General features: G+C 42.3%; 1 protein-coding gene across 2 annotated transcripts in view; it reads left to right on the top strand.

Annotated features, from left to right (window-relative positions):
* SATB2 (SATB homeobox 2) overlaps nucleotides 1-26224 on the top strand; it is a gene marked incomplete at both ends in the record, with an annotated part of 162954 nt that overhangs the window by 89344 nt on the left and 47386 nt on the right. For both annotated transcript variants that reach the window (XM_080933035.1, XM_080933034.1), the window contains 2 exons: nucleotides 3760-4232; nucleotides 22979-23191. In XM_080933035.1, coding sequence (XP_080789161.1) covers nucleotides 3760-4232; nucleotides 22979-23191 — 686 coding nt within the window. The remainder of the gene's footprint in view (nucleotides 1-3759; nucleotides 4233-22978; nucleotides 23192-26224) is intronic.

Raw genomic sequence — 26224 nt, 5'->3', positions numbered from 1 at the left:
AAAGTGATTCAGGTGCCAGAATATTGGCATATAAGCACTTGGGTTCTTCCTTCTCTCTTTCCATATATATGTATGTACATATATGCACATATATATTCTCTGTGCATAATACATATGTAAATATCTTCTAATAATCTCTTATATACTTTAACCCTATCATATAGCCAGAAAACTTTTTGTTGATATCCCTCTGCCAACTCTCGAGCCTGGCAGTGGTGGTTCATGCCTTCAATCCCAGTATTTGGGGGGTAGAGGCAGAATATCTCTTTGAATTCAAGACCTGACTGGTCTACAGACCGTGTTCCAGGACATCCAGGGCTATACAGAGAAACCCTGTTTTGAAAGAAAAAGAAAAAGAAAAAAGAAAAAAAAGGTCAGTTCTTAATACGTTCTCTGGCTAAATGGTACAGTTGCTTGGAATAAAGCCATTACTGGCAGACAATTTTTTGTTGTTGTTCATAATGTGGATAAACCCTGAGGTAAGCATGTCATCTTGTGCCCTGTAGGAGGAACCAGTGCTGAGGACGTTAAGGTTTCTGCAGCCCGTGGGTTGTAACACGGTTACATGATGTTCCGTAGCACTGGCCCCAGCTCTACAGTTCTCTTCTGGGGTCTCTGGGCTCTTAGAGACCAGAGAAGACCTCAGGTCTGACTCCTAGGCTAGAAGGTTCCTAGCCATGACTTCCTGAGGGCCTTCTTCTTGTTGTTTCTGGTCTTTAGAGGAAAAGAACCTGGATCTTATTGATAAAGTGTCAGGGGCTAATGCACACAAGGGTAACTTAAACAATTGAGAAAATTTAAAAAGGAAAAACGGCATCCATGCGGGCAGGATTTAATTATCAGATGTTTTGTTTGTCTTTTATTGTATTTTCAAAATGAAGTTAATTGCCAACACATAGGAATCCAGAGACATCAGGTAAAAAGATCAGTATTTTCATAAAAGTTAGAAGAAAAGAAGTAAACACCAGACTTGCATGTTGGGTTGATTCCTAGCCATGGCCAGTACTGACGCATGCAACTGTCCTTGTTACTGGGTCAATGACACTGATACATTTCTAAGATGCTCTGATCATAGCTCTTGTCAATAGCATTTATAATGATCTGGGAATTCCTTTGTGTGTGCGTGCGTGCGTGCGTGTGTGTGTGTGTGTGTGTGTGTGTGTGTGTGTGTGTGTGTGTATGATTGTTTTTCATTTGTTTGATTTTTCTCTGTGTAATTCTGGATGTCCTGGAACTCACTCTGTAGACCAGGCTGGCCTCTGCCCCCGGTGCTGGGATTAAAGGTGCGCACCACCATGCCTGGTTGCAAATCTGGGATTTCTACAGATGAGTTATTATGCGCAAACTTAAAACAATATGCATTGATCATTATTTTGACTCATCAGAAACTCCTATAGGTTTTCTCGATCCCTTATACTCACATTTAATTACATGCATAGTCATGATTAGATCTGCAGTTGGATTTTAAGTTAATGATGCCATTTAGATATATAGCAGAAAAGTCAACTCATTCAAGTGTAGTAAGTCTTTGAAAAAGAAAAAAACCACTAAAACTTTAGACAATTAGCTTTTGGTTGAAGAATATATTTTATAGAGAGATGATTCTCTTTTTAGTAAATGTTTGCTTATTAAGTACTTGGAAACAATTTAAAAATTGAATTGACTGAATCACAAACAAACCAATGCATAGCGTTTCCTCGAGCTGGAGTGTTTGTGTCTGTGAAGTCTGTACTCTGGAAGCAGTTCATGGTCTCCTTACATCTTCTTTCAATAAAGAAATTACAATAATGATTCCTGTCAGTGGGAACACTATTGGATTACCTTATCTAAAGGCTCGTAGCCATTTGCTTGGTTTGGATTTAAGGCTCTGCACTTTAATGTTAATTAATAGGATGATTGGAAGCTGCATGCCTTTAGAGAAGATTAGAACAATTTGTTTCCCTAGAACCTTATGCAGGAAAGGTGACATGCAAACCAAATGAGTTACATTCAGAGACTCGGCTGGAAGTGAAAGAAGTTTGAAATGAACTTCTCTGCCTTACTTGGGAGTTTGTAGAAAAGTTAAAGAAAAGTATAGTTCTTTAGAAAAAGAAGAAAACAATAACCATGTGTGTAAATATGATCCCAAAACAGGTTAGCTGCCTACTTCCTCAAAAAGAACTTTCTAGAAATATGCAAACTATTCCTAAGACCCACATTGGACAGCTCATGACTGCTTGTAGCTCTGTGGGGTGTGTTGCCTCTGATTCCTAAGTGCACTTGAGCTCACAGGCACACACATATATACACAGTTAACAGTAATGGAAATAAACCTTCAAATACCTTTTCTTCAGGTAAATAGTTTTTATTTCTAGCATGTAACCACCATAAACAGTGCCTGTTGAATTTATCTTTAATGGATTTGGGGGTCGGGGAGGCGTCTTAGAATTTGATGCGTAGTTCAGGATAGTCTTGAACTTAGAGTGATATCCTTTCTCTGTGCCATCACATCCAGCTTCTTTAAAAGTCTTTTTTTTTTTTTTTAAACACAATTATACCTGATATTTGGAAATGTAAGAAATAAGGCTTTCTTACTAAGGGACATGGGTGTTTGCTTTGAAACACATTTTCGAGGATTACTATAAACACAGAAAACTAGCAATGACCTCGCTGTCTCTGCCTCAGGTGTTCTCTTCAAACAAAACTTTGTTTTAGGCCCTAAAGTACAATAGTCCTGGGGAAAGACCCCAGGTCTGGAGGAAGAGTACCAGGGCCCAGGGCCCTTAACTACAGAGCCATCTCTCCAGCTCACCTTAGCCAAGGCCACCGTCCCCTTTCCTGTGGACTTGGTGGTCTGAGCAGCCTTCTCTTGTTCCCTCCTTCTCTGCTCTCCTTTACACCTTTATAATTTGCAGTAACCTGGAGCAGGAAGACAAGCTAAGGTGATGTTATTAATCTGGGGATTATTAAAATACCCATTTTCAAAAGAAAATAGCCAGTGAGGAAACGGTGGATCCATGGTAGCATTTTCATGAACCTTCCATCACAGTTGGAGGGCTGGCTCTCAGAGCCTTGTTCACCCTCCCCATGGTACACGGGCACTCTGTATTTAGGTGTATGCCTGCTGCGTTTCCAACACGGAATTACAAGGCAGCCAGCCATCCAGCAGGAGCTGTTGTCCTGGCCCTTATCCTCATAAGTATGAGCCATGCTCTTAGCCACGAGCTGTAGTAACTGTTTTATTAATTGGTGTTTTATTACTAAGGTTGTAGATGAGGGAGATCACAGAGCTCAGAAACGTCTTGGGCTTTAGAACTGGTACTGGTCTTTGTCTTTCTAGTCTAGGAAATGCTTACTGGGTTTTTTTTTTTTTTTTTTTTTTTTTTTTTTTTTTTACAGATTTAAACAAGCCGAAATGGCAGATATTTTCACTTTCATATCTTTTATGAGAAATTTTGTGGTGACCCCCAACCTTAAATTACTTTCATTGTTACTTCATAACTCTAACTTTGCTACTGTTATGACTCACAATGTAAATATTTGTAGAGACAGAGGTTTGTCAGAGGGGCTGCTCCCCACGGATTGATAATGACTGTTTAACCCTTTTACCAAAAGAATAACTCACATTTGCTTTGGGGTTTTTCAAACTTGTATGAAAAATATTTGTATCTTTAGTGTATACTAAGAATATAACAATTAGGTACTATATGTAGTCGCAATAAATTATAATCATGACAATGTACGGTTATAATGGTAAATGTTTCTTTTTACTCTCAACAGTGGAGAGAGTGGAGCGAGAGAACCTTTCAGACTATTGTGTTCTGGGCCAGCGGCCAATGCATTTACCAAATATGAACCAGCTGGCATCCCTGGGCAAAACCAACGAACAGTCTCCTCATAGCCAAATGCACCACAGTACTCCCATCAGAAACCAAGTGCCCACACTACAGCCTATCATGAGCCCTGGTCTCCTCTCGCCGCAGCTCAGCCCACAGCTTGTCCGGCAGCAAATCGCCATGGCTCATCTGATAAACCAACAGATAGCCGTCAGCCGGCTCCTGGCACACCAGCACCCTCAAGCCATCAACCAGCAGTTCTTGAACCATCCGCCCATTCCCAGAGCAGTAAAGCCAGAGCCAACAAACTCCTCTGTGGAAGTCTCTCCTGATATCTACCAGCAAGTTAGAGATGAGCTGAAGAGGGCCAGCGTGTCTCAGGCTGTCTTCGCAAGAGTGGCATTCAACCGCACACAGGTAGGATTAGCAACGTTCTCTCTGGGCATTAAGAGTCAGACTGGGGAAGAAATGTGACTTGTATTCATTTGTCTATAATTTATTTAAAATGTCTTATGGTGATGAGGAAATGGTCGGGGGATGCTCCCCGTCCAAGAGTGAGAACCTGAGTCCAGACCATGTAAAAAGCTGGGCACTGGGCTCACATCCTTAAGCCTAGTATGAGAGATGGGTGGGAATCTGTTACTCTCTGATCAGTAAGTCACTCATTGTGTGAGCTCCAGGGTAAGCAAAAAGACCCTGCCTCACAATAAACACACACACACACACACACACACACACACATAGTGTAGTGTAGAGCCTTAAGGACAACCCACAAATGTCAGTGTCTGGCCTCCACTTCCCTGCATACGTCGTACATACATACATGTACGCTCCTCATCTATACATCATACACTCATATGCACGCACATCCCTCATCCATATATCATACATGCCCATGCATGTGCCCTCCTCACACATATACCATACGCACATAGTATATAGGGAAATTTTCAGGGCACATGAATAATAATCTTCTGTCATAATACAAAGTCACCACTCATCCCTACAAAATCTTAATGACTTATTTTCAATATCCGAGAAGCCACCATCCAGCTCAGCATCCAGACTTCTCCCACGGAATGGCTGGTGTTTGTTCATGTCCCCCCTCACCCTTACCACCGTGTTTCCCTGGATGGACCCTCGAGTGTGAATTTTGGGGTTGTCACCACCACCCCTTTAAAAATATTTGAGACTACTTGTAAAACTATTATGCATGCTCAAATAACTTGTTTTTTAAAATCTTTTTGAACATTACGAAAGTATTCTATAAACCTCTTAAAATGTGCAAGTTAGAATTAAGGTGTTAACATAGATTTTTTTATTTTTAGTGTTTTGAAAGAATTACATCTGACTATGATAATAAATTACAGAGGTGAACAGTTCCTTCCCGCATGTGTTGTCTTACCGAGTGTTGTTTGTTTGTTTGTTTGTTTGTTTCTCTTTGTGCTTCTTGTGAGTGGACATCAGAACGGAGTGTTGTTAAAGTAAGGGCTTCGGAGCTCCTGCCGGTTTCTGATTTAGGCGATGGGGGGCAGGATGTATAGAATGCTAACAAGGTGCTCATGCTACTGGCTGGGGTGGAGGGGTGCATTCTTCAAACCACACATCCTCTCTCATAAGGAGCCATCCGGTGAAGGGGCTGAGCCTCCGGGACTGGTGGCCTCAGCGGTGAGCAGTAGCAGAGAGTTATACTAAACTATTAAGTGTGGTGGGTGGGCCTGGGGAGCCGGGGCTGAGGAACTTACTCTAGTATGAGCAGGATCAGTCTTCATGAACACAGCAGGTTCGAGCTTAAGGACCTTACTGCACCTGACGTAGGGAAATAGAAAAGGTTCTGGGTGAAACTTGCAAAACATGAATGTTAGGTTCCTGGGGAAAACAGGTCCCTGAAGGTTAATGAAATTTAATGAAGATCAATGTATTTAAGCTTTTGGAATTCATAAGGAACACACTGAGTTAAAAACTGTGAGACTAGTTGGCAGTTGATAGTAAAATTACAGACATCGGTGGGAGATCATTGGTTAAAAAATAAGATCTTGTAAGAACTTGCTAAATGTTTTGAACTTCAAGCCCTGGAAAGTGTAAACTCTTGTGGAGATGTGCTCTGACTCACTAATCAGAATTTGATCTTAGAAAGGATTTTGCTCTCTTTCTCTTATGGAAAGTGGATAGCACTTCAGTTAAAGAGACCAGCTGAAATGTGGGGAAGTGTAGAAGGAGGCTGGAGGCTGGAGCCATCATGGAAGTGTGTCTGGATCCAGGGCAAAGCTGTAATGATGCTGTCAGGGCTTGAGCAGTCAAGAAAGATACTGCAGAGAGTGGCTGAGCAAGGCCACAGCGATTTTTAGGGTTCTCTTTTTTACTTTGAAATATTGGCAGATTTCTTACGAAGATTGGCAGTGAATATTGAACCTGTGGGTAGGGAGAGAGCGAGGTGCTAGAAAAATGATACAGAACCTGGGATTTAAACTAGGGCATGGACGGTAGTGTGATGTCATGGTTTCAGAAGAAGCCATTGTGGTTCCTTGTGTTTGGACACTTGGTTCCCCCGGGTAGTGGAACTGTTTGGGGAGATTGTAGAACCTTTACAAGATTGAGGCCTGCTAGAGGAACTATGTCACAGTGGGTGGGCTTTGAGAGCTTATAGCTTCCTTTTTACCTTTCTCTGCTTATCTGTGTGTCTATGAAAATCTTTATCTTCCTGCTCCTGCCAGAATCTCTCACCTTCCATGCTATTATGGACTTAGAACTGCCAAGGACCATCCTCAGCTAGGTCCGGCTTCCTGAGAGGAGGAGCATCTGGGAACAGTGAAACAAATGACTTGAAGTCAAATCAAGGGTTACAAGCTGACTATGTTCTGCTTGACATGGCTCCCTAGACAGCTCTGTGTAGATAGCTCTTGGCTCTGTAGTCTGCTAGAGACCACTGTCTTTCTGCTTGAGACAGCTCTCCCTGCTAGTAAAAATTCTGAAAGCTCTCTGGATATCTCATGGCTTTTCTGACCAGAGTCAGAAAAGTTGCTGTTAACAATTTCTTGGATTTTTCAACCAAGTCAGAAATCCTGTTAGAAAAGTTCTGAAAGTAATTCTTGGGTTTTCTGATTAAAGCCAGGAAGCCAGAAAACATTCTAAAAGAGCTGTGTTCGCTCTCAGACAGCTTTCTCTGGATACCCGCTGGAAAACATTCTAAAAGACTTGTGTTAACTCTCTAATTATTGGGATTTCCAACCAAGGTCAGAAATCCTGTTAGAAAACATTGTAAAAGAGCTATAAAAAAAATTGTAGAAGAGTTGTGTTCACTCTTCTGAGATCTCCAGACAGCTCAGCTCTCCATAGAAAAGAAATTCTAAAGGAGAGCCAACTGCTATCACTCTCTGGTAGCTCATCTCATACAGACCCAAAGCCTGGGTATTTTTTTTTTTACTTACAAATCAGTTCAGTTATTTATTCCAGGTTTCCTCTTGACTATCCCACAAATCAGCATTTCTTGACCTTAGCCACTTGACTGCAAGCACATTTATTTATTTTTTAACATTGCAAAAGAATTTAGATATCAACCTGCTTTTTTTGTAAATTTACCTGGGTGGGACCTTGTATTGGGATTACCATTCTGACCATGCCTACTCCCAAATTCATTCTGTCCTATGCTGACCTTGAATTCACTAATTCACTAGGTTTTTATCTGCCTGTCTTTGTATCTTGCGGACAAACTGGCTCATAATGCAGTTGCCTCTATTTTTTTAGGTCTGTGAAGCCCCTGATATAATCAGTATTGCATCCTTATATTTTGCATAGTTGAGAACTTACATACTTTGGAATACTTGTTTTTGGAGTTCTTTCCCATAGCCTAGGGGCTATCCTGAAGGTCTCGCCTACTATTATTTTGCTGAAATGAAGACACACCCTCACTTCCCAGACTCCTGTTGTCTCTGATTATCATGGAGTCATTAACCTTGGCTTTCCTTGAAGTAGGAACCTGAAAATATGTACACAATTATACAAACAAGCCTTATGCCAACAGCAACCATGAACACTCTTGTAGACACACACCCTTCTGGCCGTCTCAGGCCAGGAAACCATGTCATTCCATCACTTACATGGCCAAGTCGGACTCCCAACAAACCAGTTTGTTTTCCTTATTTTGCTTGTGTCGGGACACTTTATCACAGCAAGGGAAAAGGAACCAATGCAGGTAGAAAGCACCCCACCTTCCAAACCAAGAAAGCAGAGCACATGCCAGGAGAGCAAGCAGGTGCCATGGAGTGATAGGGACATAGTGGCCAGAGTGAAGAGCCTCTAGAGATTCCACATGGACGGAAAGCCATGATGTCTGGAGGAAGAGAGGCTGGGCATTATACCATTAGATTTGGCATGATGTCAATTGGTTGGGAGATGTCCTTATCAAATTTCAGAGTGTAGCTTCTTGCAGTGGAGAGGACAAGGACAAGGACTTCAGAGTTAAGGAGTGATTAATTGCTCAGGATGCAGAAGCCAATTGCTTTTGCAAAACCGTGTGGCCAAAAGGCAACCAGAACTAGATGAAGAGCTAGAGATGTGATAGGGAGTCAGCTTAAGATAGGTGGTCTGCAGCCTCAGATCAGACTAAGCAGCAGGAAGCAGCGACAGGTCATTGATGTTGGTTGGCCAAAGGAGAGGTCCTAGGCTCCCGGGGTTGGTATTTCTGTGTTTGATGTAGAGGGACAGGAGAAGTGGAATCTCTTGCGCCCTTGGCTCTTAAGCTACTTTTTACATTATATTAATGACAGAGTGTATTTCCATCACTCGAAAAACTCATTCAGAGAGACCTACACAAGTTGCATGTATCTTCATGTGACTTAAACTTATACCCAGGCAACATTTGCATGTTCTTTGGAGAAAATCCTTTGCCCAGTACTGAAAATACACAGTGGAAGGATCTACCCATTTTCTGCACTTCTGTGCTCGAGTGTGTTCTGTGTCTGCCACGCACATGAATAGACACTTCATGACCAGCCAACATTGTCTTGCCTAGTTATGTGCACAGCTCTTTCTTGGCTAACGGTAAAATTGAAAGCATGGTTGTACTACTTTATTTTTTTTTGAAGAGACTGCTGTATACATTTCACCCAAACAGCACAGAAGCGTGAGGAAGGACTGTCGAGTGAGTCAGGACGAGAGACAGCCTTGCTGGGAGGATACACGTACATGCCCTGGGATCCTGCAGGCCTGTGTTCTCCTGAGGAATCCTTTATGTCTCTCTTCATGGATTAAAGACTTTTTTTCCTTTGGCATTGCCACCTTTGAAGTGCCAAGTTATAAAAAGGTCTAATTGAACCACAGAACACATTTTATTATTATTTTTTCCTCCGGCTATTAAGTTTGTAAGATGGCTACACCCAGAAAGAAACATTCCCTTTCAATCAACATGAGCCTGAGTTCATGGGCCAGCCTTGAGGATATCAAATGGAAACTACGTCGGAACGTATGAGTATTTCCTTTTAAAATTCTGCTTTTAATTTGGGAAAGCTTTTCATCCCCCTGGGATCATAACCTGTTGTGTGTAAGCCCAGCCTAATCAAGGTAGATGGTATTGACAGAATGACATAGTTTGAACTTGACCAGAAGGTCAGCAGGCAGATTGTTTCTGCTGTGTGTGCTGTACTCACTAACAGCACAAATGGGCAGCTGACTTTACCAGCTGTCTTGTTAAGTGGGAAATACAGTGTAGGGTACCCCCGAGAAACCAGCCATGCATTTTCCAAATGGTGAGGCCTTTTTGAGTGGAACCAGGCATTTCTGGGTGATAGAGTAATTTGCCAAGTAAAATTCATTTGTAAAAATGGTTAAATGGCATATTCTTCTAGAGAGAATAGTTTATACATAACCAGAACCATGCATTTTTGATAGGCATCCAAAGCCATCTCGTCCTCAGTTGCTCTCCTGATATATAGCATATTCTTACGGGCCTGGGTGTTTTCAAGAGCTAATTGACGTCTCTAGAACTCATTTGTTATTAGCGCTAATAAAAACTGGCGTGCCACATGATAGATTGTGTCCCTGGACTTCGGCTTGAAGATTTAACAAGAAGTCTCACCAGTTTGTTTACGTGTAGGTGGGCAAAAATTAAAATCATCTGCAAACATTCATCAATCCAGCATGAATATAAACATAAAAACTTTGTCTGTGTGCTTTTAAGATTTCCAGATGAAAACCTCATGCTTACAGTAAACAGTATCTAAAAATGCATGTTATTTTAAAAGACTATTCACTGCCTTAGACTGCTGAGCCATATACCATTTGATTATGTAAAAATGACATCATTCTGGTCTATACTTCCAAGAGGTTTTTTTTTTTTTATTATTTACTTTTGATTTTGTCTAGGTTAATGCACAGTGATGGCTTTATTATGGCATTTTCATACAGAATGTTCTAATATTACTATAGTTTGTTCTCTTTGTCCCCCTTCCCTGCTGTCTTCCCATGGCCTTTGCCCTTGGCCACCTCTACTGGTTCTTAATGCATCTTAGTTTTGATCGATGTTGTCTTAGGTAGGGTTTTACTGCTGTGAACAGACATCATGACCAAAGCAACTCTTATAAGGACAACATTTAATTGGGGCTGGCTTAGAGGTTCAAAGGTTCAGTCCATTGTCATCAAGGTAGGAAAACGGAAGCATCCAGGCCGGCAGGGTTCAGGAGAAGCTGAGAGTCCTACATCTTCATCTGAAGGCAGCTAGTGGAAGACTGACTTCCAGGGAGTTAGGAGTGTCTTAAAGCCCATACCCACAGTGACACACTTCCTCCAAGAAGGCCACACCTATTCTAACAAGGCCACACCTCCTAAGAGCATCACTCCCTGGGCCAAGAGCATTCAACCCACCACAGACTTTCAAAGTCATTTATGAATACGTCTGGCAGCACCTTGTATGTCATGCCCATGGCCCTGGCTTTGGAAATGGATAACCATTTGGCTGTCATCTTTTACTGTTATTTGCTATTGTTTTTATTTTTATGTATTTTTTGTTTATCAACAAGACACGTATCATTCAAACTAAGAACATACAAACTGAGTGCATGTTTTTTTTTTTTTTTTTTTTTTTTTTTTTTTACCCTGCACAGGGATTTAGCCAGTCGTGCCACAGAGGCAGGCACATGCCCTTGCTTTGTGTGTGCTGCTCCATCCTTATCCTTCTGATGTGGGCTCTTCATTTTAAGGACTGTCCTTAGGCTACTAGCTGTTGATGGAGAGCTGAAAAAGCCACTGTGTGAGAGGAGCCACACAATGACAGCCCCTTCCCTTGTGGAAGAGGCTGCTCTGATACGTATAATCAGCTTGACGCTCCAATGTGGTCTGGATTTTTTCCCCCTCCTTCATTGTCTCTCACCACTCTCCCTTGGAAAATTTTATTAATAAACCTCTTGCACAGGAATCTTTCTCTCAAGATGATAGGCCAAGTGCCATTTCTGTGTCACCGACCTTTGCTCATGCCATGAGAGGGTACACAGCACCTGACTGTTGACATCCCACAAAACAACTGCCACGTGCTGTGCAGGGCTAGTTCTCTACTGACTAATATCACCATAGTTTCTTTAGACCTGAAGCCCGCGCTCTTCAGTTCCCTGAGTGTAGAACAGTTGAGACCGACTTAAGGACATCGAGTGGAAGTGAGGGAGAGACAGAGGGGGTGGGGAGGAGGGCTTGAGATCAGGAACAGGAGAATTGGAGTGTGAGCTGGAATGCGATTCTGGAGAGAAATGGGACTTGAGGCCTGAAGAGCTGGGCCACTGATGCCTTGTGAAAAGGACCTCAGTGGCCTCAGCTGTGGCATGCTGGTGGCAGGAGTTTAGAGTGGCTTTGTTCCCCGGCCCTGCCCCTCCCTTCTGCTGGGTCCCAGGTGCAGATGGTGTCTGTCAGGTTTTCATTTCTGTCCACGTTGTTTTCTTCTGCATCTGCACCCTGAATTCGTCTTAAGTTGGCAACATCTCCCATAAGGTTGGTACACATGAAGTAAGTCACTTGGTTATTTAGCCCATTTATGTTTTTGCGTCTTTAAGTGTGATTGTGAATCCTAATTTTAGGCATTCTGTTAAAGTGTAGACTTGAGAACATGGATCAGAGGCTCCTGTAGGATGGAAACGTCCTCAGACTTCATATTGCTGGTGTCCACTGACCTACAATAAGTAACGTTTCATAAAATATGCACAGTGACTTTTACTTAATAGATAAACTATTCTCTGATTTATTTAAAAATCCAATGACCTACATATTCATATGTTCAGAAGTCCCCATTTACTCACATCGCTTCTCCTCCGAGACCTTCCGTCTGAGCAGATCTGTTAAATGAAGCGGAGGAAGCTTTGATCCAAACTAGGGTAAATCCCGTGGAACGGATGCAGTACCACATGTGAGCAGGAGCCCAGGCATGCCAGGAGAAGGAAACGAGGGCCGACCCCCACATCCTTCCTCTTCTGCCCTTCACACTGGCCGCAGAGCCGGGGCCATCCCTGCAGGCTGGCAGTAAGACAGCAACACCTTTGAGGACGAGACATCTCATGTTCAGTTTCTTTTCCTCTAGTAGAGGGGTCAGGTAAGACTCGCTGAACTGATTCTTAGAGGCATTATTTCTGGGAGAGGGATAGGTAGGTGTAGTAAAATGTGCTGCTTTAGCGGGTTTCCGATTTGGTGACTTGCTACCTCAGTTTAATGACAGTTCCCATGACGTTTAGCAGAGGTCCCGCTGGAGAAGCAGTGCACATGCCCTGGCATTATCTGATGGAGAACAGGTCCCTGAGAATCCGGTGGGGTCTCATTTGATTGACATGTTCTCATTTCACTACTTTTTATTTTTTATGAGACAGCAAAAAAAAAAAAAAAAAAAAAAAAAACTCCAAACCCTACAGTTTACTCATCAAAGCCACATCATTTGAAGAAACTTAAGACCAGGGTCATAAATACAATTTATGAAGTCACTCAGCAACTGGAGAATGTTTTCAGCAGATTGGAAAATTAGATTGAATGATGTATCAGAAGATTTGGCAGGAAGGCCAGCTGCTGAAAATGCAAACACCGTGGTAAGGAACGGTGTGGATTTTGATTTAAGCTTTATTTACACAGTGTTTGGAATGTATGCATGGATGGCCCTAACTGCTAGGGTTAAAATTTCCAAGATCTTGCTAAACATCAGAATCTGAAGCGACACAGTCAGAAGGAAAGATCTATAACAGCTAAAGGGAAAACCATAGCTCCAGTTCTTGGGTGTCTCAGTATACTGAGTCCCTTTTGGAGGAAGCAAAAATTGTCTTTTAATGTCATTGTTTGGTTTATACATACTTTTAGCCAGAGATGGGAATAATTTAGTTATACGTTGTAGCTTTTATTTGTATAAAGCATTACCTCTGAGATACCCATGTTCATTGTCATCAGATACAGTATCAGTCAGAATTATTCCTCAGTATCGAGTTGAGATCCAGGCTCTTTGCAAGTCATGGACAACAATTTAAATCTAGGGTCTTGACTCCATGCTCCAGTGAGCTGGATATAAAATAACAAGAAGACATGTGAGAAAGAGGAAGTCCACTCCCCAAAAGGTGGGCTGTAAATATAAAATGCTGCAGACCAGGCATGAACATGTTATTGAAGTTTTGATATGCCCTCTTTTGATTTCAGAACATTAAATTAATAAAATAGGGAGCGATGGCCTTGCTTACTTCATAAAATAGTCTTTCATTTCAAAATCACTGGCTTGAATTCTCAGATTTAAAGATTGTAATAATATTAATATTTCTCAAGATAGTGTCTCCAAGTTATTGGACAGCATAAGGGGGTCTCTAGATAGAGATCTTATTTCAGCGCCTCCCACACAAATGAGGAATCATTGTTAATTAGTGCCTTTTAGGTCACCTCAGCCAAAAGCATGGATTGGTTAGGTCAAGGGCTAAACGGCACAGGCCCAGAGTTTGTTCTGTCTGTGCCTCTGGTACAGGAGAGGCTGATTCAGCAAGTAGAAAACTACGCAACCCAGCCTCCCTCCCCAGTCTGCCTGAGATGGGAAATGCAGACAACTGAAGATGGAGAGATTAATTTTCTTCTCCCTCTGTCAGAAAACAGAGACTGGGAGCGAGCCAGTGTGATGGCAGCTGCCCTGTGCAGTTCTTCTGGACCGACGGCTGCCTTACAAGTTAGTCACCAGACTCAGAAAATGCAAAGTTTTCATGATGGACAAATGGAAGACTCCATTTTGATGATAATTTTGTCATTTTCTACTATTGTCTGCCACAGAGAAGGAGTCCCCATCTTCAATATTTGTAAAAAAATCTCAATTTCTGGTGCAAGCATCTACTGCTGTATTCTTTTAAGGCCCAGGTCATATTTTACAGTTTTAAAAAAGTCTCACTGAGGAAATGGAAACACTACCTTTAGTTCTCATTATTTACAGATCCCGTCATTGCGCAGTTAATAAGCATTAAAACAGCACATCCCAGAAGTACTCCTTTCATGGCCATCGACTGAAATGAGGACCAACTGGCTACGGGTTGTGTTCATGTTTGCTCAGATAAAGTGGGTTAACTTTTAGAGCCCAGAAACGTTGTGACGTAAATCTAACTGTTCTAATTTGAAATCATGTGAGCTTTTCCAAGCAATTTCAATCTCTCTGTAATTTCTGTGCCCCCAATGATCACTATAGACTGGCATCTACTTCTGAGCATCTCTTACCCGCTGCCGTGCCCATCCCAAGCACTTTGTAAATCATTGTTGGCAGACACGCGCTTATGTGCACATAGTGCCTGTCTGCAACTCTACATATTGCTAAACCAAAATCTCCATGAAAGAGAAGAAAACCCTTTAAAAATCATATTCGTACTGTAAAGCACTTTGGTACGTTCTGATTTCTATAATTCCAATTCATTATAAAATTGGTTTTGATCTACGAAATTAACTTCATGATCTACTAAGAACTATGACCCAGTTGAAATGATGATATTCATGAAGGCTATTTTTCATTATTTTATATGTTACATGGAGAGAGAAATTTACTTAACTGTCTGAAGTATACAGCTTATATCTTGGTGATTGCTGTTTTTGAAGCAGTGCCTTATCTTATCTCAAGCTGCCCACAAACCTGCCAGGTCCCTGTCCATGGCCTTGAACTCCTCATCTTCCCATTTCTACTTCTCAAGTTCTAGGTTTGCAGGCTTGTGCTGTTGTGTCCAACACTAATTACAATCTTAATTTCGACTTGCCTGAAAAAAAATCATAGTCATTCCATTTTATATAATGATTACCCTTCTTTATATTTTCCTCTATCCCAAGAAATTTTAATTATCCCACATCCTGAAGTTATTGTTTATATTTTTGCCTTATGCATGAGGAAACTTTTAGCAAAGTACAACTGGCATAGTTTGAATATTCAAAACTTTAAATGACTATATTTCAACACGTTTGACTCATTTTCACATTTTCCAGGTTCTTATCACACATTTAGTGGAAGCGAGGGACAACCAGGGTTTAGACCTTTCTGGATGAGACAGCCATTGTGCCTGCTACTTGCAGTGTGTGTAGAAGCCCTTGCTGTGCCCAGGACTGAGTTCATCACTGACAAAGCATTTCCAAAGGCAACCTGTCCGTTTCTCTGCTTTTGCTTTTTTGTGCTAATGTGTTTTGAAAACGTTGGCTTTGAATGTGTATGTGGAGTCCTGTTGTGGTATTTAACATCTCCTAAAGGAAGACAGAGCAAAGGAAATGTTTAATACTGATGTGTCAGGTAACATGGTCAAGTTTTGTTGAATACCTCTCATGATACAGGTATTTCATTTATAAGTCGCAGACTTAAGGTGTATGGTGTAGTTATTCCAAAGTGAGATTTGCATGAAGCCGAATATCGCCATCAGCTATTGCTTTCAGTAGGTTGACTAAAATGATTTCCAGTGCTTCAAGAGACAGACTTTAAATGAGGCCTGTTAGAGCCTGCTGTAGACTTCTTACCCAAAATAAGACTCTCCAGAACTGTAATGAATAAGTGTTTTCTTAAATTATTTTCATTGGATATATTTTATTTACATTTCTAACAGTAATTTAGAACATTTCCCAGTTTCCCCCCCATACTCCCTGTCCTATCCCCCCCATCCCCCCTGCTTCTATGAGGTGTTCACCCACCCTGACACTGCCTTCTGCCCTGACATTCCCCTATACTGGGGCGTCGAGCCTTTGGCAGGACCAAGGGCTTCTTCTCCCTCTTATGCCCAACAAGGCCGTCCTCTGCTACATCACTAGCTTATCGCCAAACACACAATGGAGAGAATTGGCTCCCAGTGAATTTATCTGATGGGAGAAAGATAGTTTTTATGACAGCCAATGTAAAGGAGTATGAGGGGTATAAATTCGAGCCTGAATTAGTCCTGTGCACCGCAGTCAAAGGAGGGCTGTCTGTGCTCATATACCCACCTTTGTAGTGCTTTGGATGGTACATCCCTGGCCTTTAGCAGATACAGTGCATTCTTATTTGCAGAGTACATTAATTCCCTTCAGGTGTTCAATTCTATCTAACCCATCCTACAAAACACGACATGCATAGGCTGTCTTTCTCAATAAAGAAATTTTGTAATAAAAGAGAGATTTTATTAAACTAATCCAATAACGACACCTTCTTTGAGGATTTAGCACATCATTTTTAATAATAAAAATCAAATTGCCGTTGTTGGGCCCAGTATAGGTTTTATTCAAATCACACTAAGCACTTTGGCTTAGTGGCTCAGCAGAGCTCTGGGAGTTGGGGGTGGGGTGAATATTTTTAGCATTACACAAATAACTTTCAACAGCTAGAATCATAGTACAGTTGTAGGTTATGGGAAACCTGTTATATCCATAAACAGAGGGAGAAATGTCTCAGGAGCATCCAGAAGGAAATGAGGTGAGGGAGAGAGTTTCGTAAGGAAGGCCAGCTTTGAACAGTGGATGCCAGTAGGAGTCACATACATGCCCCTGGCTTCACTGCTCTGGGTAACTCCTAGGGAACCTCCGGATGTTAATAGCTTGCTGTGTTGGATCAGACTCGAAATTTGACTTTACCTTATAATAAAATAATAATAATGATAATAAAACAATCGATACTTTCTCTTGTTACCTGAGCATGAACATCAAACTGGATGATAGTTAAGGCTGATATAAGCCTGAGAAAAGGATAGTGGGATGTGAGCCACTCAGGTCATAAATAGGCCATACTCGCTGGTCCATGGAAGAGTGGGCCCAAGTCCCCGGCAAAGCCTCCTCTGTTTGTCTTTCTGTTATATTAATCTGGAAAATGGGAGTAAGCCTACAGATTGATTTTTTTTGGGGGGGGTTGTTTGTTTACTTTTTTGCCTTCAGATTTTTAAAAATCTTGCTATTGGTTATGATATCATCTGCTTCAAACACTATGCCATTGTAAACGCATACTTTCAGAATCACTGTGATATAGTCTTGAATCGTACATTCTCATAAGAGACATCACTTGCTTTCTGGAAAGGTTTGCCATGAAATACCCTGTAAAATGTATTCGCCTATCTCAGAGTTAATGGCTAAAGCATGCTGTGAGGAAATGGGGCGTGTGTTTTCTGACACTCCCCGTCTACGGAGTTCTAAAGCAGTGTGGCCAGCATTGTGTCTCCTTACAGTTCTCATACCTACCCTTACCAGATTGGACTCTTCGCTGTATGTTCAGCGAGTTGCTTTTTGGACTGAGTTCCCTCTATTTGTTAGAATAATACATAAACACCACAAGTTGCCTTTTTATGTCTCCCATTTCAGTGGCCACAAGCAGCCACATATGTAATTTATAGGGATGGAAAGGGCCTCCAGCTACTTTCATTCTTAGACAAACACCAGGCTTTGGTTCTTCCGCGTCCCCCTCCACACCTGGTGTATATCACTTTAAAAAATAAATTATGCCTCATTAAATTACAATTAAGTGGAATCATGATCATTTGTTTTTCTGGAAGGAAGATGTTTTGCATATTGAAAGCCTAATTTGTTGCAGGTGACAAAAAGGCAGAGCATATTATCTAATATCGCTTCATTTGGGGGCAGTGTGTGCTGTGTGGTGTGCGCGCACCAGTACCTCCAGATCATACTCAGTGCACGGTCACTGTCCCTTCAGAAGGTCTCACACCACTGTATACGTTTTTCACCTAAGAAAGCGCGCTTCCCTTGGTTGTCTGGAAAAAGCATGGCCTCTTTTCCTTCAGACGTTTACCTGGTGTCTCTCCCCTTCCTGGCTGTACCATTATCTCTCCCTGCAGGTGCTACTCACATCTAAAGATTCAGTCAGACCCTCTTTCGCCTCATCCTCAAAGCCCGCCCCTCCGGTCCCACGATGCATCTTACTTTGAACAGAGGTGGCCTGGGGCATTTTGAATTCGTGGCAGCTGTCACTTTTCCCCCTTTCTCTTCCCATTTCCCTCTCATCTCCTAACATTCTCCCCCTTTCCATTCCTCTTCCCCTCCTCCCTCTCCCCATTTCTCTGTCTGTTTTTCTTCCCTTGTCCCTATCTGGGACAGGGTCTCACTGCATGACCCAGAGAGAGCCTTGACCTCATGACCTTGCCTCTGCCCCCTAAGTGCTGGGACCACTGTCCAGCGCTGTGCGAAGAAGTTCAGCCACACGCAGTCAACACCTTCCCAGCATGCTCCTATAAAACCTCCCACCATGCAGAGAACTCTGTGGAAGCAGGATCTTTTTCTTTCTGTCTTTTAAACCAAATCATAAATGAAAAAGGAACTCATGGAGCTGTTGTTCTTTGGGACAGTTATGCTGGGTTTGGGGGCTCCCTTGGCAGTGGAGGGACAATATCTAGCTTAGTGTTTCCATGATTTTTTTTTCTGTGATTGATGCAGCCTAACTCTTGAAAGGTGCCCAAACCTTGAAAACCACATATAAAGAATATCTGTTCAGATCTAACCAGTCCTGACCTGCTCTATGGGGATCTGAACAATTCTTAAACCTAAGACCTAGCCCATGAAGGTGCATGTTCTCTGCAGGACAGCTCTTCTGTCAGCTGTCTCTGAGAAGGTGACAAGGCTTGAGAGTCAGTCACGATAATGCTATAATGTGTTCTTACCTTTATGTGTGTCAGTATGACACTGAACACTAACATAAGCAAACTTTGTACCAGTTGATGAAGTATTGGAGCAGAAAACTCAGTGATGGAAACTGAAGTTCATTCAAAGTGTTACCTAGAAATGCTGCTTTACCTCAGATAAGCATGATTTCTTTTACTTTAAAAATTACCTCAATTTCTTCCTTTTATCTGAAGATAGTCTGTATCATCAGACACGCAAGACCACATTTACAGTTTTCTGTTTTGTACTTTGAATTATCTTAATTTTAGTGAGTTCCTGCCCAAGCCATCTAATCTCTGCTGGTCCTAGTAATGGTCCGAAAAGTGTGTAAACTCCTCCATTGATGAGCCAGAGGAAAGCCCCCGAAAGACTCTCTTTACCTAAACCACACCACTGAAGAAACTTATGTCTCCCTGGAGAAGGTTCTATTGCCTACAATGAGGCAAATACTTAATGGCCACTTAACACAATATAGGCAGTATATTTTAATATGATTACTGATGTGAAAGTTTAATGAGCATTATCTTGGTTAACTTATTAATTCCTTTTCATGACTTTCCCGTCGATAGGAGTGCATGGTTTTTTTTTTTTTTTGTTTTGTTTTGTTTTTTTTTGTTTTTGTTTTTTTGTTTTTTTTTTTTGTTTTTTGTTTTTTGTTTTTCTCTTCCAGAGCCCAGGAGCCACACCACATTTTCTATATCTCAGGCTATAAAATGGCACCATCTGAGTGACACCTCCCGCTTAGCTGCTTGATAATTAAAATGCCAGATGACACAGTAGCAAAGGCTTTAGAAATATTTATGTGAGATAAATTATTAATTTATGTTCCATTCAAGACAGATTCAATGTAATAAACATTTACTCATCTTAATAATTAGTGGGTTGGGGTGGTGTGTGTGTACACACACACATGATGATTTCCAACAGACTGGATTCACTTCATACGCATGTCTACAGAATTTACACCACACCTTTAAAATCTTAGCTTATAGTAGCTAAAGGGATATTAATAGGCAAAGTGAAAAAAAATCAAAACTCTAGTTAGTCACTTACCATTGAAAATGTCCCCAGTGGAAATGATGCAGTTTGGGGAACACTGTCATGCTGATGAGAGTCGAGGTAAAGGATTCGGAGCAGTGTTGTAATTTTCTAGAGGTTATGTATGAAGGTGATACTGGCCAAGTGTGTTCATTTGACAATTAGGTAAATGACTGGACACAAGCAATATATTCTACGAGCCACTTAAAATACAGTGCAGTCTGTCTTTTGCTTCAGCAGTGATGCTGACCAGCAGGTATTGTGAAAGGGGCTCTGTCCGCATGGCCCTGGGAGAGGGTGGATTTTCCTAGAAGGCTCTCCAGAATGTGCCGGACGTACACCAAGGATCCAGCACAGTTTTAGAGTAAAACCATAAACTAAACACACGCAATGAAACAAAAACGCTCCATAATTTTTAATGACTTTTTTTTTGGTCTAGGAACCTACAAAAATAGTTTTTAGATATGCTGTACTAGAATAATACTATTTTATATCATGATTTCATATGTAAAAGCCTTTGCTGTGATATACAATATGACTCATGAAAATAGTTTTATGGGGGAAAAATAAGTTGAACTCTGCCTCTGAGATATTTTGACTTATAATCAGTGAATATCTCCATGATGACCCTAAGATTCCTTTATTACAATCCTGAGGGTAGGTAGGGGAAGTGGGACGGAGAATGTCTGGGGAGGATGGAGAAAACCAATGTGTTTCTTCTGTGCATGATTCATCATGAAGGACAGCTTGGAGAACGTCAATCTTAGTGTCTTACTGACTTTGGAAATTGAGGACAATTCAAAATCCACTTCCTTTCTTCCTATTAATTTAGAGATATTTTTTTAAAGAATCTTTGAAGCAAACCCACTACGAATATTTCGGGTTGCTTAGCTAAAATGGGAAGCAGGGTGACCAAGGCACAAATGACTCTCAATTTCAGAAGGATTGATGTATGAAATGCACACTTCCTGGAAGACAAGTGTCTTACTTGATGCTTCTAAAAGTGTCAGTGAGTTCTGGACTTTTCTCTAATCATTTTAGCAATAGCATATTTTTACACATACCACCTATCTTGCGCTTTCCTTGAGTACACATGTGCATGCCAACACACACACACACACACACACACACACACACACACACACACACACATTTCTATTAGCTTCATTATATGCTATATTTTATCCCTATTCTCATTCTGACCTTGAGCAAACCCTGTGTTCTTCCTAGCTGTGCGTGTGTTTTGGGGGTTACTTCTTTCAAGTATTAGGATTCCTCTCACCAAAGTAATGTGACCCCCAAGTTCAGAGCTAGCAGATGGCATGCCATTGGTAGGTTCTGTGCAGTACAGTTGTTTTGTGTGATTTAAAAGAATGTTAGGCTTATTTATGTGTCTCTGTATATATGTATGGTATGTGTGCGCACAGCCATGCCTGTGCACGCGTGTACCGCAGTGCACGTGGTCGCAGGAGTCTGTTCGTTCTGAATGACGATTGCACTTCCTTGAAGTGTTGGTAACTGTGTGATGTGTGTCCCTATTCATGGTATTTGCTAGGCCACAGCACAATGTAATAATGTGTATGAAAATGCCCACTGTACCCTGCAGACCTCTGTCCAGCAGAGGATAGATCTCCTTGCAAGCACCGCTGTGTTATGTGTGAGCAGTGTCTCCTGTATTTATTTGTTAATTTCCCTCAGTGCAAACATCATAGTCAGCAGCGGAACTTTACCACAGTTCGCAGAAGTGACTTTTCATGACTTAGGGCTGCCCCATGTGTTCAAAGTGCAGGATTAGCATCTTCGATTTTCTTGGGGGAACAGTCTTAAACCCTTATCTCATGGTGCCCTGCGAGTGGACTGAAGCTGAGATTATGAGATGATGCTTCCGTGTGGTAATCCAACAAGTGAGTGAGACCGTAAGGAGTCTGCCTCTTTGTCGGCATCGCTTGAGCTCAGTGCTCAGCTTTCCCAGTGCTGCACCCTTTAACAGTTTCTCATAGAGTTATTTTTGTTGCTACTTCCGAACTGTAATTTTGCTCCTGTTGTGAATTGTGACATAAATATCTCATACACAGGATATCTGATATGTGACACTTGTGAAAGGGTTATTTGACACCCAGCAGGGTCACAGCCTGTAGGTTAAGAACAGCTTCTCTAGCTTGTCTCCCACAGTCCTCTTAGGCCATGTCGCTTTACTAGAGAGAGTATTGACAAAGTCTTTGTGAATTCTGTGTCACCACAGTACACAAAGCACCCCCTTAAAGCCCCCTTATTTGTTTGAGTTACAAATTCTGAAAATATCAACTCAACCAGGACATGAGAGCTTTTCCAAACTCCAGTTAGAGCATGTCCTGGTCTCTAGCTAACATGACCACAGTCTCATCACTTGAACTTAGAGCTTCCCCTGAGGGTACCCCACAAAAGTCTGTGGTGCCTCACGGTACCCATGGAAGCATGACTGCTGTGTGTGAAGGCTGAGAAATTGTCAGAGTTGACAGGTTAGGTCTGCTCCCCCGACCCATCCCTTTGCCACAGGAAACATCTATATTGAAATCAGTGGCCGGTCACACAGAAATTCAGCCAAACCTTTATTATTATTTTTTTTAAATCGATGTAAATCTCCCATGCTGTTTAAATGTCGGAACTAAATTTACCAAACTTGGCAGATTCATAAAGCTAAGCAGGACTGCCAAGAGTTCCCAGTTTCAAGCAGAGAGAGTTCTAACAGCTCCTGAAATACTTGCAGGAGGCACCTGGTGGTAATTGCAGCTCCACATTTCCTCCTGAGCGCCTACCTTGCTCGCTGGCATTGGCGCACATAGGGTTCTTACAGTGATGATGAGGTGGTAGAATAGAATCCTAAAATAAGGCTCAGCCCGGAAAGGAGCTCATTCGTACAGACTCCTCCCGAGCCCTAAGGAATCAGGCATGCTCCTGATATTCCCTCAAGCCAGTTCTGCTAAACTAGTGGAGGGGCCATTGGGGTGGAAGACAGAAACCACACCCATAAATCCATAGACATGACTTTGCCTATTTTTCCCCCATTCTACCAGGGATTATTGTCCGAGATACTGCGTAAGGAAGAAGATCCCAGGACCGCGTCTCAGTCTCTTCTAGTCAACCTGAGGGCCATGCAGAACTTCCTCAACCTGCCTGAAGTGGAGCGTGACCGCATTTATCAGGATGAGCGGGAGCGGAGCATGAACCCCAATGTGAGCATGGTCTCCTCTGCCTCTAGCAGTCCCAGCTCCTCCCGAACCCCACAGGTGAGCTATCTGCTCCAGACTTCACTGACAGCCTCTTGCCTCACAGACATTCTGTGTTTCCTTGATAAACCAAGAGACATAACTGAACAGCTCAAAGGATCCCCTGGCTGTCTCACGAGGTCATCCTGCGCTGTGGTGGCGTGTTACTCCGTTCTCTTTACAATCATCCCTCTCTTCCACATAAGCAGGTGAGGGGACAGGGCAAGAGGACAAGGTGAGCTCCTGTCTATTGAACAGTTTCAGAAGAAAGAAAAGGGTTCCCTGTGGGAGTTGTGTTTATATAACAACCACTTCATTTTCCTGACATTGCTTATTTTTCTGGGGGTGGGGGCTGTGGTTGAGGGCAGGAAACAGCAGTTCAGCTGCTGCTGTGAGCAACTGAGAGAGATAAAATGGAGCTCTGGAGAGATGGCTCCAACACCAGGGGGACCCTGCACTCCTGTGTACCTACACTACCCGACCCCCAATTAATAATGAAATCAGGACTTTCTTTTGAAAACTGAAGCACAGTGGAAAGTTCTGTGAGTAGGGAGTGCAGTAGCTGGGCCAGAGCAATGGGTCCTGGTGGTGGGAGACCTCAGTTTTTGGCAATCTAAGATTTGAGAATTTCTGGGTTCCCTGTCTCCATACTTCTAAAGTATTCAGAGCTCAGGGTGGGCAGGGTACATTTCCAGTTCAAATGCAGGCTGCTCGTTTCCACGTATCCCTGGCCCCACATTTTCCCCACTTTATTGACGTTGATAAAACCATTTTGCTCTCTGATTCTCTGGATTGCATAAATTCTGAGTGAGGGTTCTCAAAGCCAAAGGTTAATTGGTGCATACCTATTTGTGCAAACATGAAAACTGGGTACAGTTTTCTTTCTCAAGTTTTCTGGGTATAGTTTTGTTTCTTAAGAAGCTGATTAAACACAGATTCAGAACTTTATTCTAGATAGGAATATGAGAGCCTTCACCAGTATATTGCCATTTTCTTCCCACATCTCTGTGTATTTTAGCAGTAGATTTATAACTGTGGACACCTTCTGCCACGCTCTGCCGAATGTGTTACTTCTTCATCCACCTGTAGTCCGCCACGGGTCACACTTACTGCCAAAGTCTCTACTACCTATGTGGGACATTTGCAACCAAGCCTTTTAATTTATTTCTCTTTAAGTATCAAAGTGAACTGTTGTGAGGACACTGACGATTTGCATTAATATTAACTACGAGAGTACTTTTGCAACATTGAAACAGCTGTTTAGCCATTACAGAAGAGTCCAGTCACATGTCCTGTCCCATGTCCCCCTAGGCAGCTCTCTTGGAAGAAGGCCCCTTGTCCATGTTAGACAGTGGCACAGACCAGTTTGTTCTGTTTTTAGTGTCTTTGTAATATTTTCCTGACAAGATTTTATCACCAGATTGTTTCCAAAGACCTGATCACTTCCAGAACCCAAGCAGCCCAACACGGCTTCACATTAGGACATGCCCCTTATCTGAATTCGGATCCGATCTTGACATTTCCTAGATAAAACTTCCTTAGGGATAACTACAGGAAGTTGTCTATTTAATTTTGTTTTTTTTTTAATTTCTTAAAATACATATGAAATATTCAGACATACTTTTGAGGATTATAATCCTACAACCACTCTTGTACATTCGTTACCATTTTATTCTGTATCTGTTGCTGAAGGTTGGAGAAAAAGAAAGTTATTTGAATCTCTCATTCTTCCATGCATACCTATGTGCCTACGTATTTAAAATTCATTCCGACATATGTCAGTGATGAAGATACTCTGTACAGCAGTGGCAGAAAGCGCTGATATATGCCTGCCATCTCAGCACATAGGAGGTGGGGGGAGGAGCATCATTTCATGCTCAGTAGTTACAAGGCAAGTTCAAGGCCAGAACGACACCCTATCTCATAACTGAAAAACGAGGCAGTTTTCTATAGTGCTCCTGTTCCAGGGTAGAAGTGAGTGGGAACCACACAGTCTTCCTGTGGCGAAGTGACTTTGTGCACACAGGCAGCTTTGCACGAACCATTTTCCAGACTCCTTGGACATTTTATTATCAGTTTATCAAGATACTGAAGATGTTTCCGATTTGAAATTAAGCCCCCAGTCCTTCCCCGTCACTCTTCAGGAGCATCTCTTCGGTGTCCTTGGTAACAAGATGACACGGAGGGGGGGTGAGAATGGTCATCTACTGGCTCTCCCTAGTGTCACAGCAAGTACCGTGCACATTCCGCATGAATCCCACCGTTGCTGTGGTGACATTCTTGCGTTTCCAGTGAGGGAACAGGGCTTCTCTGTGCTAAACAGCTCTCGTAAGTGGGTTCGCATGGCTAAGTGGTAGGGTGGGAATTTGAGCTGCTGTCTCGCTGATGCCAGAGTTCAGGATCTTAGCCATGCACCAGAGTTACCACTGTGGTTTAGCCCTAAGTGTCCAAGAGCAGATTTAAGCACCGAGGTTCAGGGCGACAGTGAGCAACAATTGAGAAATGTTTTGTTGTCCCCTTAACAGTGTGCAGTGGGTGAGGTGCAGTTTGATTAGGAACAAAGAGCTAGAGGACTGAGTTATTGTGGGAGGGGGATGATGCCAAAGCAACCTCCCCTCTGTGGAAATGGAGGCTCATAGTGGACCGGAGGCCATGAAGCCTGGAGGGCCTGAGTTCAAGGCGTTCATTGAACACCCTCACTATTGCATGGTCTTCATACCAAGATAAGACCTCTGCCATTTCAGCCCTTACACCTGCAAATAAAAATTCAGATACCTCACTATTGGATTCTTAGAAGAGCTATAAGATGAAACAGAAGTTAGCAGTCTTCCTAGAGTGCCTGGCACACAGAAGCCCATAAATTACACTCACTATGACTTGGCAGTAACTAGTAAAGAAGTTGAAGATGGTAAATGCCACCGCGCTCTCTCAGGATGCCAAACCTCCATGGGAACTTAGAGCAGGCAGGTCAGGCTTACGACAGCCTTGCACCAGTCAGCCATGTCCCCACTGCACGTCAGACCTGCAAAGGCCAGCCTAGGGGAGGAGCGACCA

This window comes from Micromys minutus (assembly GCF_963924665.1).
Source record: "Micromys minutus genome assembly, chromosome: 19".
Lineage (NCBI taxonomy): Eukaryota > Metazoa > Chordata > Mammalia > Rodentia > Muridae > Micromys > Micromys minutus.
Note: the sequence above shows the minus strand (reverse complement) of the source record. Positions and strands in the feature narration are given on the sequence as shown.